The following is a 17,741-nucleotide window of genomic DNA, read 5'->3' as shown; positions in this document are numbered from 1 at the left end:
CTAATGTATGTTTCTGTCGATGGATATGCATTCTGGCTTCCTCTAAACTTTGTTCAGTGTGTGTGCCGCATGCTCTATATGACCAGTCATTTACGCTGTCATCACCCGGGTGTCGATAGCGCGCGAGCGCAGGTGAAACCTGAACAGCACACGTTGCTATCTGCGTTTAAACTAAACTCATTTAAGTCTTGCCAATTTAAACATTCGAGTGCAAGGCGCGAAAGAGAACTTATGTGCGCGCTGGGAGAAGATTTGTTCACTCATCCGAAGCACGCATTTCCCCTCCCCTCCGGAACGCGATTTCTACCGCGGGAGGACAAGCAACTGGAACCTCTTCAGTAGGCTGAAAAGGAGCCAGGGACAGGCCTTGTAGCACCAAAGCCAAGTCCCAAGCCGGCACCCTAGTGCTTACTGCAGGCCTCAGCCTCAAAGTCCCACGGAAGTGGGAAGAAGCGAAGCGAAGAAGCGAAGACTCTACACTTCAGGACATACAATTTCCTTGTGGAGGGAACTCTGGAGTGGAGGATGGTCTCAACAACCTCAGTTAAGAAACCAGAATCTATCAGCTGGGCCCCCTCAGAAGCCAAGCCCACAGTTTCCATAGTTCTGGGCGGGGATGAAGTATTGAGCCCCCTGCTTGAGACAAGCCTTCCTGACCGGAATCTCCCTAGGAGGGCCGTCGAGGAGAGACACAAGATCCGAAAACCATACCCTGCCCAGCCACCGCGGGGCTGACAAGATGAGACGAACGTTGTCTCTGTGAACTCTCCCCAGAACTCCCGGGAGCAGAGCGATCGGGGGAAACGCGTACAGATGTAGCCTCAGCCACATTTGAACCATAGTATCCAGTCCAAGAGGAGCTGGATGTGTGAGGGAGAACCAAAGTGGACAGTGAGTAGTCTCTCAAGACGCAAAAAGATCCACTTGAGCCTGGCTGAACACCCTCCATATCTGCTCTACGACCTCGGGGTGGAGCCTCCATTCCCCGGGCCTCAGCCCCTGCCTCGACAGGATGACCTTGATCATGTGAAAAGGATTGCTCCTCGGGGAAAACCCCCTGGTCCTGAGCCACCACTGTAAGGGTCTCATGTACAGCAGGCCAAAAGGTATCACATTGGATGCTGCTGCCATCAGACCCAACAGTCTCTGAAACTGTTTCACAGTGAGTGACTGGCCTAGCTTTATTCAGTTTACTGCTGACAGGATTGACTCAATACTTGCAATACTACCTGCATTGTAGTCGAATCCCATACCATGCCTATAAAAGTGGTCCTCTGAGCTGGAGAAAGCACACTCTTTTTGGCGCTCGACCTCAACCCCAATCTTTCCATTTGAGCGAGAACGACATCTCTATGCCAAACTGCTAGCTAATGTGACTGAGCTAATATCAACCAATCGCCAGGTGTAGTTCAGAATGTGTATGCCTTGTAGACGCAGTGGTGAACGTGCTGCCTGCTTACTGGCCTCCTGCTCTTATCTTTTTCTTTAATGGTGCTTAAATTCAACCATAAGTGCCTCTCCGTGGCCACCAGGGCTGTCATAGCATGGCCGATAAACCTGGCCATTTCTTTAGTGGCCCGACACAACTCTGTGACTGCGTCAGGGCCAATACGCCCACCCTCATCAAGATCTCCTAGCAAATCAGCCTGGTAGGCTTGCAGCAAGCCCATAATGTGAAGGCAAGCTGCAGCCTGACCAGACGCTCTATATGCTTTGCCCACCAAAGCTGATGCTGTTCTGACTGGCTTGGTGAGCAGTGTCGGGGCCTTTAGGGGTGATGCAGTCTCTTCCACCTTAGGCATTGCCCCATATCCATGTTCATTATGGCCAACTATAGTGGAATAGTGAGTAGTTTGTGCACTATGTATTCTATAGGAGACCGGTCTCTTCCACGATCATAACCTCAACCAGTTCCTCATATGCAGGAGAGTGAGGCGGCGACTCCTTAACATCTTCTGCCTCGATGCTTTCGATATCCAACTCCTCAGAGCTGGACATTTGCAGCACTGGTGCCTCACTCAGTGCGGAAGGAACCGCAAAGTGTGCTTCCTGTTACTGAGAGAAGGCGCTGGATCTATCAGGTGAGGGCAGAGATAGAGCTGGGACCATCTCTAACCCCTCTGATAAATCCATTTGCTATCCCCAGGATCTAGATCACCGCTGTGCCTCGGCAGCAGCGGGACCCGAACCCAGGGGAATGTGAGCCTGAGTGCTCTTCTCAAAGAGCGCCAGGCGGGAGTGGAGCGTTCGTAGTGGAAGCTGTTTACAGTCTGCACTGCCAGCACCCTCGGTGCTCCGCTCCCAAACAAACAACGCAAAGATTGTATGTATCCCCAACCGTGATGTAGCCTAGGCAGGGAGGAACACATAACCTAAATTGCTGTCTGCTCGCCATGTAATAATATAATGAATGGAGGTAGACAAACAACACCAAACAAGATACGATTTCACATATAGCTCTTACTGAAGATACAGAAGCTAGCACTGCACTGTTTGGGCATGCTTTATGACTGATTTCACCTGTGATTCATGACGCAATCACGCCAAGTGTTCCCACAGCGTCTTCGACGCAATGCGAGTTCCCTCGAAAGGGAACGCCCCTTTTGGAAACCCTATTTTGTAGCAACAACGCAACAATGTGCTAAAACACTTTAGCAACTATTTGGCAACATTCTGGGAACGAGTTACAATTGCTGTTCATGTGAATGATTAGACAACTCTATCTGATTGTACATACATAAGGTAACTCTTCGTAAACAATGGTTGGTTACGATGCCTTGAACACAAATACATCAATGGAGGACTCCGTATCCTCTCATAAAAGACCCCCTACTCCTTCTGAGGTGCCAATGGGATTGAATGTCTTCCAATACTGTGGTCTGGTCTGCAGGCCTATAAAAAGATCCATCCTCTTCGGGGCATGAGCGAGAGGAGGGGGCAAGGAATACAGAGAGACACCATTATGCAATTCTTGCTTGTTTTCCATTTCCCACCAGAGCTTGAAAACTCCCAGCAGTCTGAGCTATTAGAATAACACGAGTTGAGGAAATAGATGGAGTGTGCAGACAGACCTGCCGTTCTGCAAAGCGATATCAGCGAGCACAACACTATTACAGATTTGAGTATCGCATAGGGTTTGATTATATATGCATCTCATGGGATGTTATTTGTATAAACCGAGAAATCCATTTCACAGATGCATTAATTGTGTACATTTACCACCACATGATAATAATGAAGTGGTGCTTAAGACGGTCCATTTGGTGGTAATAACCTTAAAACTGTTTTATAATTAATTTATAATAAAGATCTTTTCCTATCTTGGCCTTCATCGATTCAGTGCTGTTCTTAATGAGCCGAGCGAGACGGCCACTGAACAGAACAGCAACACAGATATTTATCATTCATGGGTTGAAACAGGAGCAATAATTGTATTACCACATGCAAAGAGTATTATTAATGCTCATACTTGAAGCTTTGAAAAAAACTATAACTGTATTACATTTTTACGTAAAAGCAAACGCGGCAATTTTAACCTGAATGTGTGAGGCTTCCAGTCATTTTAGCTGTACAAAAACAGTCTGTTATGCTGCTTGATATTGCAAACTGGTGTTTTGTTATCATATTATTTTAATTTATTATCATAATCATAAACACACTGGTTGGTAGTGCAAATGGTTTTACCATTTACTATACTTCTAATTGGTCATATTGTGACCAATATTGGTTATCATATTGGTTATTGGCTGATAATACACAATTAATGCACAGTTGAATATAAAATTTGGATATTCAACTGTGCATTATTTCCCCTATATTGACATTTAGATTACTTTTGCCATCTAACACTCACTTAAAGCAAATTTTTAGAAAAATTAATAAGTGTTTAACAAATGTAAACATTTAATTCCATTCTGTTGAGAGGTAGCGACATTTTTGGATATAAACACTGTTAAAGAACTCTATTAAAACCTGCGACTCGCCCAAATTTAATCTGATTTTAGGAACAAAACAGGGGTGGATGAGTGCGCCCATGTCACTTCAGGTGAGAAAATGACTCACAGGCCACTGTGAGACCCCATAAACATGTGTCATGTGATTGCGTGCTCAACAGTTAGCATGTTTTCCCACACATATCTACACGGGAGAGACGCCAGGGAGCAAACCAATGAAAACAGGAGGATGCCGAGGCAGGAGACGCCAGGGGAATTCAGGGAGTGTTTGGATTAAGTTTTAGCAATTAAAGAGTAGATGATGAGACTACAAGAGAGTGTGACATTTACTATGAGCCAATTGCGTTGACATTTATGTCTTTGAAAAACAGTAACCACAATGTAAAGGTCAATCTTAAGTCCATACCACTGAACATAGGCACTTTATGAAGCGGATCACATTTTGTGCTCTTCAATAATTTTTTGTTTACAAGCACAGTCTTACACTGATTATGTTTAATAACCCAAGAAAATTGTTTTGGTTTGTTTTGTGTGTATATCTGTTTACATATTGATGTTAAAAGCAGAGAAATAACTGATCATTTAAAATGCAGCTTTCTTTCCTTTCTGGGTTTACAGAATGAGGCGATTTTCGATGGTTATCTGCATATTGTGCATGTGAACGCACTTATTGCCAAATACGTGACTTATTAACACCAGAAAAACACAAATGGGGAACCAAGAAGAAAATAGCACATTCTCTTAGAGGCAGAAACAAGTGTATTTGTTAGATAAAGTAACTCTGTTTTAAAAGTGAAAATCTGAAATTATCAGATTGAACCAAGTGCAAGGCTCAACAAGGATTTGTGTGTGTGTGTGTGTGTGTTAATACACCATGGTATACAGTGGGTTTCAAAATCGAATTTAAACCTTGAAGAAACAAAGTTTTAGGATTTAAAAAAATGTTAAACAAAAAGGTTATTAATAAGTTATTAATAAGACAAATTAATAAGAAATATTTAAGATTCTGCACTATTAGAAGTCACTGATCAAAAAGGAACAATTGAAAATCTGAATTGTATTGTACAAAAGACCAATTATATATATATATATATATATATATATTTATAATTGATAAAATATTTTTAAATTATTTATAATAAATAAAATAACAAAAATGCAAAATAGAAGTGAAAAAAGAATAGCTAAATATCAATTTACCATCATTGCACCATGGTAACACCTTACTTACTTTTTTTTCTAAGAGTTATAATTTTTTTCTAAGACATACTAAGCAATTGCGCACACTCAAATAAATTAAGGAAGAAAAGGGACATTAATAAATCATTCAGAAAAAAAAATGCCATCTAGTCTACAAAAGACTGATTGTAAAATGCCATCTAGTCTACAAAAACACCTTTTGTGCATTCAAATTTACATATGCAATAAACATTTTATGGCATTTATTCTAAACAGATGCAATACAACCCTTTACCCTATTTCTCACCTGAAACCCCCATCATCCCATCTGTCATCTACCCAGTGTCCCTGCTATGCTGATGACTAGCGAGCTGATTCTGGTTTTAACTCGTAATATCAAATCATCCACCCTGACAACATGCCCATAAAACTATATAGCCTGTTATAACTGCACACACTCTGACTCTCTCTCTGGCTGCATGTGAATCCTAATAATCTGATGCAGGAATGATATATCACATGCATCAGTGTCCCTTATCCATGCATGAATGCTAGTCTTGCTAGCTCTATCCATGTGCATCCCAGCCACCTATGAATCAAACAGAAGAGATTGCATGAACTGAAGTCTTTCTAACCCGTCTATCGAATCAAACCCCGAGTGGTTAGTTACCCGCGTCCCCGCCGTCCATCGTCCCTGTGTCCTCGGATGCTGTTGCCCCGGATAACGGACTCCCATCCCCGGCCTCAGACAAGCTGGCCGCCCCTTCAGCCTCCGCTTCCATTCAAAATCCCGGGATGAATCCTCCGAGCGAGAGCGCTGCCAACCGATGATAGCGAATATTTCAAACAATACACCGCTTTGCCTTCTAATCTATATGGATCTGACTAGCTGACAAAAAATAATGTGGGAGATTGGAGACTGTTCCTGAGCGTCGTGGTCCTCCTCTCCTCTGAGCTGTCATGCACAGGATTGGGATGTTCGATTCGCGAACGAATCATTGGTTTGAACAGACTGAATGGTTCAAATGAACTGATTCGAAAAGCCTCCAACAAATAATTTTGGACTGGATTTGCTGTTTGTCAGCAGATGTGGTAACTTGGTACTAGAAATTAAGAAAGAAATTATGACAGATATTCTGAAAGCTTTTACAGTGACTATTAGAGTTTTACAGCATTAGCTGTAACTAATGTGGTATTTTGACGAAAAATATATTTTTGCCAGAAATTAGAAAACAACTTCTGACACAATATCTAAATAAAATCTTAGTGATAAACAACGGACTTTTTGAGAAAACGATTGCTCGAAACATAGTTGATCGTTTAACTGGTTCATTGACGCGAACCGAATGAATCGATTCGTAAGAATGAATCACACTTCTGCTGAGTGTTTTGATGAGGCTGCTGCTGCTCTCTGTTGGCGAATCTTCATAATTCATAAAGCATGTAAGACAAAAGGCTCAGAAAAAAGATATAATTCAAATGTGTTAAATTATTTACCATATATTTAAATATATAATATAATATTCCATCAGCATTGTTTTGTTTTCACTTTTATGGTCGTTAATACAAAATATTAATTGATGAACAAACAGCAATAATAGTGTTCAGAGTGTTCAGTGAATTCTCCATTTGCATTAAATGAAGCAGTTAGCGTATATAATACAAATATTATTGTAAATCTCTTAAATATTCTTCAGTATTATATATATATATATATATATATATATATATATATATAATATATTTAAGACTATATTAGAGAATCATTACCTCAGTGATGGCTTTTCAGTTTTCCTAGGCAATCATATATAAAATATTTCAAGCTTACTGCAGGGTATTATAGTTAACTAAACTAACTACTGAAAATACAAAAACAGTAAAAATATACTAATAAACTAACAAAATAAAATAATTGTATCTCAATGTTATTAAAACAACACTAGCTCACCAATACCAACAAAAAACATCCACAAATTTTCAAAAATCAGTGTCTTTGCATTTATTAAGAAATGTTACACCATGACAACATGTTTAGTGCTGAAGAAATGTACATTATTTCATGTAAAAGCACAGGGGCAGTAGAAGGACGGGGGTCTCTTTCCAGACTGACGGCTCAGAGATGATGCTCTCAGGAAGGATTGCACGCCAAATGCATCAGGTCTGTTTTTTCCTCAAGACGGGTTTTGAAACAAACCATCATTAGTCCGTGAGACGACATCACTGATACCCAGCTGTCAGTCGGGGAGAATGAAGAGGGGCGGCAGGGCAGCGTGGGGTCATTTGACAGTCAGCTAATTATACTCCTTAGAGATATTTGGGCAGATCCTTTTCCACCACCTAAAAGAGAAATAGCTGATAAAAATGACATATTTTGTGCCAATATCACTGTGACAATTAGATACTGTAGCTAATCACTAACATGACCTAGATTATGACTCAATCCAGACTAAAATACAATCAAAGATTAGTAGAATCTAAACAACGTACACTTGGATCCTGCAGTGGAGAATATCTCTTCACAACCTGGCCTTCACGGTTAATAAGGAACTGAAAATAAAACCCAAAATACTGATTTTAAGGATTTATTTTAATGAAGCCACAAAATATTTAACTATTTAAAAAACAAGATTTAACTCATAAAAGGCTTTTAATTAGCATAATTAAAAGGCAAAAAGCACATACCTTTGTGAAATTCCATTTGATGCTACTATAATGGAATAAAAACAACAGTCAATAGACATCTAAATATAATTTGTTAGAGAGCATCAGCTGTTTTAAAGGGATAGTTCACCCAAAAATTAAAATGCCAAGTTCTGTCATGAAACTCTACATGGCGCAGGCTGATCGCCCCTTTGATCGCGAAAGTGATCAAAAAAAAAAAATCGCGAAAGTGAAATTGCCCTTTGTGGTCGCATCGCGGTACCCCTGCGTTCCCATTTCTGCCCCCCCGGAACGCAATTTCTACCACGGGAGAACAATCGACCCCCCCCTCCGGAACGCGATTTCAGCCAAGGGAGAAACCCACAACACCCCCCCACCACTCCGTCCAAATACATTAACAGTGTCATATCTATCACCATGCTAACCTATTCCGAGAGTTGTTATGACAGAAATTCTGTCACTATTTACTTGCCCTCATGTCATTCTAAACCTGTTGGACTCTCTTTCTTCTTTTGAACATAAAAGAAGATTTTCTTCTTTTGGTAAGTTGGTAACCAAACAGTTTCAGTTCCCATTGACTTCTATTGTATGGACAACCCCCCCCCCCAGAAAACAATGAAAGTCAATGGGAACCAAAACTGTGTCTAAATATGACATAATTTTCATTTTTTGGTTGGACCATCCCTTGAATGATACCAAATAAGCCTTTATTTACACATAATTTGCAAGACAACTATCTGGCAACTCACTTTCCAAAGAATCCTTTTCCATTGGGTTGTTCCTTCAGCCACTTCCACAGAGGATGCGCGGTGTCGCCGTTCACGTCAATCTTGCTGAACATATCAAACTCTGCGTTGTAAGACTTGGCGAATTCTTTGATTTGGGAATTGGTTCCTGGTTCCTGAACAAAAACATATTATTGGATCATTGAACTGATTTGATTTAAGAGCATTAAAAACGTTTTTGCTCCTTGTACCTGACGTCCAAACTGGTTGGATGGGAAGGCCAGGATGTGTAAACCTCTCTCAGCGTACTTGGCGTGCATTTCTGCAAACTGAGAGTAGTTTACTGGGGTTTTGCCTCACTTTGAGGCAACGTTTGTGATGATGACAACTTTTCCCCTGAAATATACAGTAAATGGGATTTTGTTAGTGTTACAAAATCAGTGATGCAAAAGGAACGATGCATCATACACTAAACAACTGAGGATACTGTAACAAATAACATATGTAACATATGCCTCATTGCTAAGAGAAGCATGATGAATGAAAACAGTATTTGTTTTTAAAATCGGCTCAAAACATGTAACTTGTTTGATATCCTCCAAGTGGATATAAAAGTCTGTGCCCATCATACACTATACGATTTTCTGTGAAATTTATGGAAGCCCATTTTCAACACTCATCCTTCAAATCATCCTTTGGTAAATCATAATTATGACATAAAAGTTACAATTATGACGTAAAAAGTTAAAATTAGAAGTAGATTTCATAAGTCATAATTATGACATACTAAGTCAATTAGAAGATAAAAAGTCAAAATTATGAGAAAAAGCCATAATTATGAGATAAAAAGTTGAAATAATGAGAAAAAGTCAAATTTATTAAATAAAAAGTTATGAGATAAAAAGTCATAATTCAAAAGTCATAATGAACGTCAAGATTTGTCACAAATTCTGACTTTCAGTCAACTTTGATTTTTCAAATTTTAATGTCATAATTATGACTTTTCATCTCATAATTTTGACTTTTTGTAATTTATTTGTCTTTTGTCAATTTCGACTCAATTCATCTTATAATTTTGACTTTTCATCTCAAAATTTCATTATTTTCATATCATAATTTTGACTTTATATATCATAATTTCAACTTTTCATCTCACAATTTTGACTCTTTGTCATAACTGTTACTCTTTTTGTCATATTTATGACTTATTATGTCTTAGTATGTACTTGTGACTTACGTCAATTTCGACTGTCAATTAATCTCATATGTTCGACTTTTTATATCATAATTTGATTACACTTTACAATAAGGTTCATTTGTTATCATTAATGTATTAACTAACATGAAGTACCAATGAGCAATACATTTGTTACTGTATTTATTAATCTTTGTTAATGTTAGTTAATAAAAATACAGCAGTTCATTGATTGCTCATGTTAGTTCAGTGCATTAAATATTGTTAACAAATTTTAATCATGTATTAGTAAATGTTGAAATTAACATTAACAAAGATTAGTAAATGCTGTAGAAGTATTGTTCATTCTTAGTTCATGTTAACTAAAATAGTTAACTAAGTTAACTAATGAAATCTTATTACCCATAATTTCGACTTTTCCTCTCATAATTTTGACTTTTTGTTATATTTATGACTTGATCTCATTTTTATGATTTACCAAAGCAGTTTTTACCAGTTGAGTTTTTCCTCTTATGTGGCAGAAATGGGCTTTCATAGAAACATGTCAACTCTGATTGCCCAAAAACTGCAAACTGTCTCTGACTTTCATCAGTTAGCACTGACTACTCTAGACTGTACATTTTAGTTTATTTCAGTCTTGAACAAAAAGGCTTAACACCTCGAGGTGAAATAAAAAGCTGTTGTATTTCTGACATGCTGATTTCCATCTCTCACCTGTATTTTTCAAGGGAAACTTCATTACCATCTATATCCGTGACTGTGAAGTCATAAATGGATGTGGCCGTCTGCCAATCTTCTAGCTGTCCAGACTGAGAGAAAAAACAAGCTGGCATAAACAGTAGGATATATTTGAATATATTTACACACGTAAACGAAAAAAAAAAGCAACAGCTTATAACACCCTCAACCAAATATTAAATATACAAATCTGAGTATTTAAATTCCAACTGCAACTGAAAACCTGTTAGTCCAGTGTTCACATTCATACACTTCAAAACCATTCTTACCATTGTCTGCAACACTAGGGAGAAAACGACAGCAGAGCCTAAAAAACGCATGGCTGCCTTTCAGTACTAACTACTGAAATGGCAGGCAGCGTGTTCGATCAAATCCTCTTGCTAAGTACCTTATGTTCAAGAAACACCCAGAACACTGAAACCCCCCATATATAGGGCTTCAAATAAACATTAACTTGACACGGTGGCTGTTTCTTCCTTATAGGCTGAATTTTTGCTGACTACATGCTTGTAGCTCATCTACATGCGGGGTATTTGATGGTAAATCCTTTTGAGGTCAAAGGTCATCAAATCTTACACAACCTGATAAAGTCGATAGCATGATGTGCATGATGGCACTTGGTCCATATACTAGATAATCACTGATGCATGCATTATATAAATTATACTATTTTGCAAATGTAGTAGAATAGTAAACATGATATTTCATATGGATATTGACTTAGACACTGCCTTCAGGGACGGATACATGCTGCAAGGATAGGCTAAAAATAAATAAAATAATGTTTTGACACATTTATTTCAATAAAATAGTCATGAATATATTAACACTAACAAAAAAGTACTTTGGCATTTGTTAATGGCATTTTTGGACATGCACCAAGGTTGTGTAATATTTTTTGGACATGATGTTCTGTTAATAATAGCCTATTTATTTTATATATCAATATATCGTGAATATTACAATTTGATACGTGAAGTTTTTGTAATGGATGGATACAAAAATATAAACTGATACAGTTCATATTTCAAATAGAAACAGCCTATTTCACAGCATATTTTAAAGAACTACGTTTCTAGTGATGTGTGCCAAAATAGAAAAAAAAAAAAAAAAAAAAAAAAGATTAGATTACTATAGTTGTTATTGCGCATTATTTAAATAACAGACAAGGGTAACTGGCACAAAGACTAAAGACCTAAATACAGTGAAACTAGAATCTTATCTTGCACATTAGGACTGACTGTGTGTGTACTGATGATAAAACATGCAGCACATAACCTCGTATTTACCAGATTACGTAATCAGATTAGCAAATGTAAGTTACAGAAGTATTTAACTTTACGATACCATTGCACCAATGATCCCACTGCTCGATAAAGCCCCGAACAGCAAGACGCGATGGATAAAACCCATTTTTTGTTCTTTTCGCTTTGCAAAGTCCAGTGTGATGCACAACTTTTAAATGAATCGTCCCTTTGAGTTGATTCTTTTCATTGAATGGGTTGTACCAGTTCACAGAACGACTCCTTCGAAGTGTTTCTCGGTGTCTGATTCGTAATGATCCGAACGTCAAATAAGAGGACACATGAAATTACAATAAACTCCAGTATACTAATAAAACGCAGTTAATGAAATACTTGAACGTTTTAGTGAATATATTATGCTTGCTTTAATGATAGGATGGTAGGGACGACAAAGGAATCAATGAATCATTTTGTAAACCGGTTCTTTGATACGAACTGTTCGAACGAATCTATTTGCTGAAATCACACGCACTTCCCACATGAAATTTCAGATAATCAGAAATGTTTCTGGATTGTTACAAAACCTCCTTTCTTTTCGTGTTTGTTTTCAAAAAATAAATCGATAACTATAAATTAATGAAGGATAGCTGTAATTTGAAATAAAAACCACCAATCTAATTTAATATTGCATTTATTAGCTATTAACATGATATAATAATAATAATAATAATACATTTTAATACATGAAGTTAGTAAAAGCATACAAAAAAAGTTAAGTGCGTATTGTTTTGTACATACGAAATCAAAGTGCGCATTAGGCTGTGTGTGGCGTAATGTCCGACGTCATATACACGCGCCATCAGCGGGACTCAAACGTGCAGTAGAAGGATCGAATCAGCGGTCTGTTTTGATCGTAATATTTTTGTATTAATCATCTTTTTAGCGCGATATGGATGATGAGGAAGAGACTTACAGACTATGGAAAATTAGGAAAACTATAATGCAGGTAAATAAAAAGCAATATGACTTGTTTATAGTACAACTGCCATGCTGCGTAAATAGTTTGTTCGCTTATTCCGAACCGCATGAGTTTAATGATTTAGGATCTCTTAGAATACAGTACACATCCAAATAACAAAAATATTCAATGTTATTATGATCTGTATCTGTACCGTGTAGCTTTGCCACGACCGTGGTTATTTGGTGACGCAAGATGAGCTGGATCAGACTCTTGATGAATTCAGAAGCCAGTTTGGAGACAAACCCAGCGAGGGTCGACCACGACGAACCGACCTCACCGTCCTGGTCGCCCACAACGACGATCCAACCGACCAGATGTTTGTGTTCTTCCCTGGTATGTTGTATCTTCAAGTGTTAATGGATGTTAGATATTTTTCGGATGTCCATGACTGGTTACTTACATCATATTTGTGATCTTGCTTTCAGAGGAACCAAAGGTTGGTATCAAAACCATAAAGATGTATTGCCAGCGTATGCAGGAAGAAAACATCACTCGGGCCATTATTGTAGTCCAGATGGGCATGACGCCCTCCGCCAAACAGGTGATCAAGCCAAGCATATTCACTTCATTATGGGTGGTTATTAGAACGCTGCAGTGATGACGTATTTTTGTAGGCCAAAAAAACAACAACCCGTTTTTCATTGGCTTTTGAATTATTGCAGAAAAGAAGCTCTGTGACCAACAGAAGTTTATGATTCTTATACATTTGGTTCATTATCTTAATCCTCACAAATGAACAACTTTTATGAATTTTGAAGCCTAATTAAATGTAAAAGTAGGCTATAAAGGGCAATAGCCAGGTTCCGGAAGTAAAAACTCCCTTAATATTCTCTATAGGTCAGTTTATTTGAACAGTAACTTATAAATCATTTAAGACAGTCCTACTTTGAGGTCTGAGGTTGTTAAAGGGTTAGTTCACCCAAAAATGAAAATTCTGTCATTAATTACTCACCCTCATGTCGTTCCACACCCGTAAGACCTTTGTTAATCTTCGGAACACAAATTAAGATATTTTTGTTGAAATCCGATGGGTCAGTGAGGCCTACATAGCCAGCAATGACATTTCCTCTGTCAAGATCCATTAATGTACTAAAAAAAAAATCAGTTCATGTGAGTACAGTGGTTCAATATTAATATTATAAAGCGATGAGAATATTTTTGGTGCACCAAAAAAAACGAAGTAACGACTTATATAGTGATGGCCGATTTCAAAACACTGCTTCAGGAAGCTTCGGATCAGCGGTTCAGAGCGCCAAAGTCATGTGATTTCAGCAGTTTGGCAGTTTGACACGCGATCCGAATCATGATTCGACACGCTGATTCATAATGCTCCGAAGCTTCCTGAAGCAGTGTTTTGAAATCGGCCATCACTATAATAAGTCGTTATTTTGTTTTTTTGGCGCACAAAAAATATTCTCGTCGCTTTATAATATTAATATTGAACCACTGTACTCACATGAACTGATATAAATACGTTTTTTGTACATTAATGGATCTTGAGAGAGGAAATGTCATTGCTGGCTATGCAGGCCTCACTGAGCCATCGGATTCCAACAAAAATATCTTAATTTGTGTTCTGAAGATTAACGAAGGTCTTACGGGTGTGGAACGGCATGAGGGTAATAAATGACATTTTCATTTTTGGGTGAATTAACCCTTTAACATCATTTCAACATTTTTTAAAGAATTGTTTAACAGCTTAATTTGTGTGAAAAACTACATTACCCATGATGCTATACAGAAAATTCCACCAATCAGAGTTGTAGTGAGCAAATTGCAGCCATAAAGAGCCACAAATGATATAAATCAGCTGTGTTTGGCTTTATGCGGCACTGTGCAGACCGATCAGTGTGTGATTTGAAAGCATATGAAACTGTCTGCTAGCTCTAAGCGTTCTCGCGGTATTTTTGTTATACACCGATCAGTTTGCACAGCGCCGTCAGTCAAACACACCTACTGTTTTTAATTCAACTGTCATTTGCAATGCTTCATGGGATTGTAGTTCTCTCCCTCACCAAAGCTATTAAGTACTCGGTTATGTCCAATTTTCAAATACCTTTTTGCTTCAAATAAAAGTTTGTAATGTTGCAATTAATGCACTCTATAGGATTGGATTTTGGATTACTGCAGAAAATAAGCTCTGTGACCAGTAAAAGTTTATGATTCATGCATGTTTTCTTCATCATGATAATCTTAAATTAACACCACTTTTATGAGTTTTAAAGCCAGATACAATCGGCAGAAGTCAAAAGCTAAAAGTAGGCTATAACAAAGCCACCACCATTAAGCTTCTGACAACTTTCAATCAATGTTCAAAAACATTTTCCCTGAAAGTTCGAGGTAAAATAGTTTGCAGTTATAAACACAACGAGGCTGTGAAAGAGGACTAGTGAGTAGTTTATCTGTTTGGCTGACGACGTTTAATATGTCAGACAACCTCTGCATTCCCATTTAGCCACTTGTTAGCAACCGTTTTTTTTTTTTCGAGACAAGTAAAAGCTTTAAAATAAATCACAAGCCGGTAATACTGATGTATTTTATGTGATGAAAGAAAAAGTGAACCAAAAACCCACTGACTTCAGGACGATGGAACTGGAAGTGTTAAAACTCGTTTCTGGGTTTTGGCCTACAAACATACGTCATCCCTGCACCACTCTATTAACTATCACTCAAAACATTTAACATGTTTTGTCTTTCAAATTTCAGTCTCTGGTAGACATGGCACCAAAGTACATACTTGAGCAGTTTCTTCAGCAGGAGCTTCTAATCAACATTACTGAACACGAGGTGAGAAGAAACCTGCATTTTTAACCCTCTGGGGTTGTTAGGTCATTTTAGACTGAATTTTTTTTTTTTTCTTTTTTTTTTGTGTGGAAATTTTAAAAACTGCTATGTCATTGGAATGGTATGAAACTCTGTGATTTTTGCGGCAGTTACTATGTGACCAAAAAATAAATAAATGGTGGACTTGATTTGAAAAAGCTAAATGGTCATAAAAAAAGTCACACAAAAAGAGTATTGTTCGCAGTCAAAAATGAGGAAATGGGAAATATGCAAAAATATGAAAATACAGAGAATTTGTGCACACAATCTACAAATCAGCCATGATGCAGAAAAAGTGCACAGCAATGAGAGAACTTGTAATCCTTTTTGTTACACTATGGCATTACATAAGTTTTTCTTTTTTTACTCCCACCAGATGGCACTAATTTGCCTTCAAACATGACATACTGCTTTAATTGAAAAGTAATAAAAAATATTAGAAAATAATTTTTGTATTTGCAAAGGGGAAAATGATCGTAATTATGCATAAATACTAATTAGTACCATGAAATACAAAATAAAATAAAACAATATTATTAAACAAATATATTACTGATTTTACTGAAAATAGTGTTATCTATTTAGGTGTTCTGTCACGTGTGACATCCAAATGAACAACACAGAGGGTTAAGCTTGTTTTAGATTTTTAGTTACTAGTCATTATGTTTTGATGGTTTTTTTTTAATTGCAATAATGTGATTTTATACTTTTCAGCTTGTTCCAGAGCACATAGTGATGACTAAAGAGGAAGTAACTGAGTTGCTGGCGCGGTAGTATCCTTTTGTACCTGGAAGCGTATAGTCATGTTTCTCTACACACACAGTTGAATGGTTTACCATAGAAGTATATCTAGTTATAGCTTTAGATCGGATACTGCTGGTTAGCCTTAACCAGCACCTCCTCAGTAAACTAAAGGAAAGCCAGCTTCCCAGAATTCAAGCTGGGGATCCTGTTGCCCGTTACTTTGGCTTGAAAAGAGGCCAGGTGGGAAATCAGTCTAATGTGCAGATTTTTTTGATAACTAAATCTGATAGTTTAAGCATTTATATTTGATGTTTACAGGTGTAAGTGACTTGTGCCCTGTTTTTCAGGTTGTTAAGATCATCAGACCGAGTGAAACTGCTGGACGGTACATCACATACAGATTGGTCCAGTAATGCTCGAAGTAAGTATTTCTGTTGTAGTTCACTAGAGTGTAGGGTTGGGAATTGAAAATCGATTCCAATTGTGGTATGGGATAAAGTGACAGCAGTCTAATAAACCTGCTGCAGTCTGTCATTACAGTTAATCAAAGAACAAAAGAAAGAAAATCACTCACTGGTCTTGATTGAATAACTTTTGTAACTTTAATGAGGATTTGTATTTTATTTATAAAAAAAATCTATGCAGTGTTATTTTACATTTGATCTTAATTTTTGAACTTTGTTCAGCTGTATTATGTGCTATTGCTAGTTTGCATGTTTATTGTATTACTGACTGTATGGAACTGAAACGGGGAATCGAAAGTCTTTTCCCTCATGTTCCCTGTAATACCCCAGTCAAGATTTGCATTTCAGCATTGATCTAAATTCAAGATGCCATTCTGTTAATGTTATTTTAGTATTATTAAACTCTTTTCACAATTTATTTTTAAAGTTTTAGTAATTTTGTTTTAGACTTTAAATTTTTTTTTAAATTCCAGTTTTATTAATTAGCACCTCATCTTTAAACAAAGTTGAGTGTTTTTGCAACTGAATTCAGTTTCCATTCTTTTGTGATATAATATTTCTATTTACATATATTCCAATTAACAAATGTTTTTTGGTTAATGCTGCTCCAAGTTAATGATATTTGTTTCATCTTTTCTTTGACAGGTTCAAAATCTTCTCCAACTGCTGAAAGTGAACATGGTCTGAATTGTCTTTAATATTTTTTTTTTTAACTAATAAATATGGTTCTGTTAGCCAGTCTCTCTCTCTGTGTCATTTCATTTGACAGCTTGCCATATTAACTCCTGTTCATTTGGTCCTGAATAAGCTGAGAAAAGAAAGTACTCACCACCTTCTTTCTGAAAGCCATCGTCCACAAGTTCAGTGAAAAAAAGGATCGTGTTAACGGTTGTTCACTAATGAACTAAGCATTATTTACTGCAACACACATATTTAAGTTAACAACCTCTTCCTTGCTGGCAACCATGGTATTTGCATGTAACCATGACTTCAA

At 37.4% G+C, this 17,741-nt stretch overlaps 3 protein-coding genes across 6 annotated transcripts in view; 1 reads left to right on the top strand and 2 right to left on the bottom strand.

Annotated features, from left to right (window-relative positions):
- pip5k1ca (phosphatidylinositol-4-phosphate 5-kinase, type I, gamma a) overlaps positions 1-6,115 on the bottom strand; it is a 33,003-nt gene extending 26,888 nt beyond the window's left edge. For both annotated transcript variants that reach the window (XM_051911255.1, XM_051911256.1), the window contains exon 1: positions 5,803-6,115. In XM_051911255.1, coding sequence (XP_051767215.1) covers positions 5,803-5,914 — 112 coding nt within the window. In that variant the 5' untranslated portion in view covers positions 5,915-6,115. The remainder of the gene's footprint in view (positions 1-5,802) is intronic.
- Positions 6,116-7,116: 1,001 nt separating this feature from the next.
- Positions 7,117-11,924, bottom strand: gpx4a (glutathione peroxidase 4a). 3 transcript variants are annotated; one of them, XM_051907666.1, is made up of 7 exons: positions 11,799-11,924; positions 10,428-10,522; positions 8,770-8,914; positions 8,543-8,694; positions 7,815-7,839; positions 7,620-7,679; positions 7,117-7,469 (listed from the first exon to the last, which is right to left on the bottom strand). In XM_051907666.1, the coding sequence occupies exons 1-7, from the start codon at positions 11,862-11,864 to the stop codon at positions 7,437-7,439; spliced, it is 576 nt and encodes a 191-aa protein (XP_051763626.1). In that variant the 5' UTR covers positions 11,865-11,924; the 3' UTR covers positions 7,117-7,436. The 3 variants fall into 3 exon arrangements, with proteins under 3 accessions (XP_051763626.1, XP_051763627.1, XP_051763628.1); XM_051907667.1 differs by having other exon boundaries at positions 7,815-7,836; positions 11,799-11,918; XM_051907668.1 differs by lacking the exon at positions 11,799-11,924 and adding an exon at positions 10,721-10,894.
- A 594-nt stretch (positions 11,925-12,518) lies between these two features.
- On the top strand, positions 12,519-17,486 carry polr2eb (RNA polymerase II, I and III subunit E, b). Its single transcript, XM_051907665.1, has 8 exons — positions 12,519-12,701; positions 12,875-13,049; positions 13,142-13,257; positions 15,423-15,503; positions 16,254-16,312; positions 16,445-16,523; positions 16,631-16,704; positions 17,393-17,486. Exons 1-7 carry the CDS (start codon positions 12,645-12,647, stop codon positions 16,694-16,696), a joined length of 633 nt encoding a protein of 210 aa, XP_051763625.1. The 5' UTR covers positions 12,519-12,644; the 3' UTR covers positions 16,697-16,704; positions 17,393-17,486.
- The last annotated feature ends 255 nt before the right edge of the window (positions 17,487-17,741 follow it).

The sequence above is a fragment of the Ctenopharyngodon idella genome, chromosome 10 (assembly GCF_019924925.1).
Source record: "Ctenopharyngodon idella isolate HZGC_01 chromosome 10, HZGC01, whole genome shotgun sequence".
NCBI classification, from domain to species: domain Eukaryota; kingdom Metazoa; phylum Chordata; class Actinopteri; order Cypriniformes; family Xenocyprididae; genus Ctenopharyngodon; species Ctenopharyngodon idella.
Note: the sequence above shows the minus strand (reverse complement) of the source record. Positions and strands in the feature narration are given on the sequence as shown.

Excerpts from the sequence above, each read along its gene's own strand:
- polr2eb (XM_051907665.1), top strand. The coding sequence starts at position 12,645 with ATGGATGATGAGGAAGAGACTTACAGACTATGGAAAATTAGGAAAACT. Across the intron at positions 13,050-13,141 it reads GATGTTTGTGTTCTTCCCTG|AGGAACCAAAGGTTGGTATC; the intron begins GTATGTTGTATC and ends TCTTGCTTTCAG. Across the intron at positions 13,258-15,422 it reads TGACGCCCTCCGCCAAACAG|TCTCTGGTAGACATGGCACC; the intron begins GTGATCAAGCCA and ends TTCAAATTTCAG.